The following is an 818-nucleotide window of genomic DNA, read 5'->3' on the forward strand; positions in this document are numbered from 1 at the left end:
ACAGATATGTTAAATGCTGCACCAGCAGATGTTGATGATCTAGAAGTAAACCCTAAACCCTAAACCCTAATACCCATCTTGCTTGTTTAAATATATTGTGAGGGTTTATATGTTCCTTCTATATGTATGCTGCCTAGGGTTTAGGGTTTAGGGTTTAGGGTTTAGGGTTTAGGGTTTTGTTATCTAGGGTTTCAACTCCCCCCGACATGAATTCAAGAAGACCTGCATTTAGGGTTTAGGGTTTACATGCGTATCCTCCGCGTTTCAGCCTCTATTTTTTAGGGTTTAGGGTTTAGGGTTTAGGGTTTAGGGTTTAGGGTTTGTGTGCAGGTGGTGATAGCTCCCCCCTCACTGCATGCAGGGTTTGTTATGCGGGGCCTAAACCGCCCGTTTCGTGTTGCTCTCCAGGATACCTCTCTCGTTGATTCTTTTGGTGCATTTACAGGGGAAATAAACCCCCAAATGATTAAGGTTAGCGAGGGTTTAGGGTTTAGGGTTTACGGTTTAGGGTTTAGGGTTTAGGGTTTAGAGGAGGGCGAGAGTTTGGCGACAGAACGAGGTCTTTAGGGTTTAGGGTTTAGGGTTTAGGGTTTAGGGTTTGTGGCTCCAGAAACGATATTTTAACCCCTATAAATCAGGGTTTAGGGTTTAGGGTCTAGGGTTTAGGGTTTAGGGTTTAGGGTTTAGGGTTTGTGGTTTAGGATTTCGGTATAAATACAGTTATCGTTGGGCACAGCGAGAGGCGCGCGGGCTTCGGCATTCAACCTGTAAACCCTAAACCCTAAACCCTAAACCCTAAACCCTTTCCAGCTGAGTGT

The 818-nt window shown here is 45.0% G+C and overlaps 1 protein-coding gene across 1 annotated transcript in view; it reads left to right on the plus strand.

Moving 5' to 3' along the window:
* Nucleotides 1-6: 6 nt before the first annotated feature.
* EMH_0076500 (triosephosphate isomerase, putative) overlaps nt 7-818 on the plus strand; it is a gene marked incomplete at both ends in the record, with an annotated part of 2,000 nt that continues 1,188 nt past the window's right edge. Inside the window, 3 exons of the mRNA XM_013499729.1 lie at nt 7-45; nt 331-471; nt 702-767. Coding sequence (XP_013355183.1) covers nt 7-45; nt 331-471; nt 702-767 — 246 coding nt within the window. The remainder of the gene's footprint in view (nt 46-330; nt 472-701; nt 768-818) is intronic.

The sequence above is a fragment of the Eimeria mitis genome, genomic scaffold, assembly GCF_000499745.2.
Source record: "Eimeria mitis Houghton genomic scaffold, Emh_scaff4606, whole genome shotgun sequence".
NCBI classification, from domain to species: Eukaryota; Apicomplexa; class Conoidasida; order Eucoccidiorida; family Eimeriidae; genus Eimeria; species Eimeria mitis.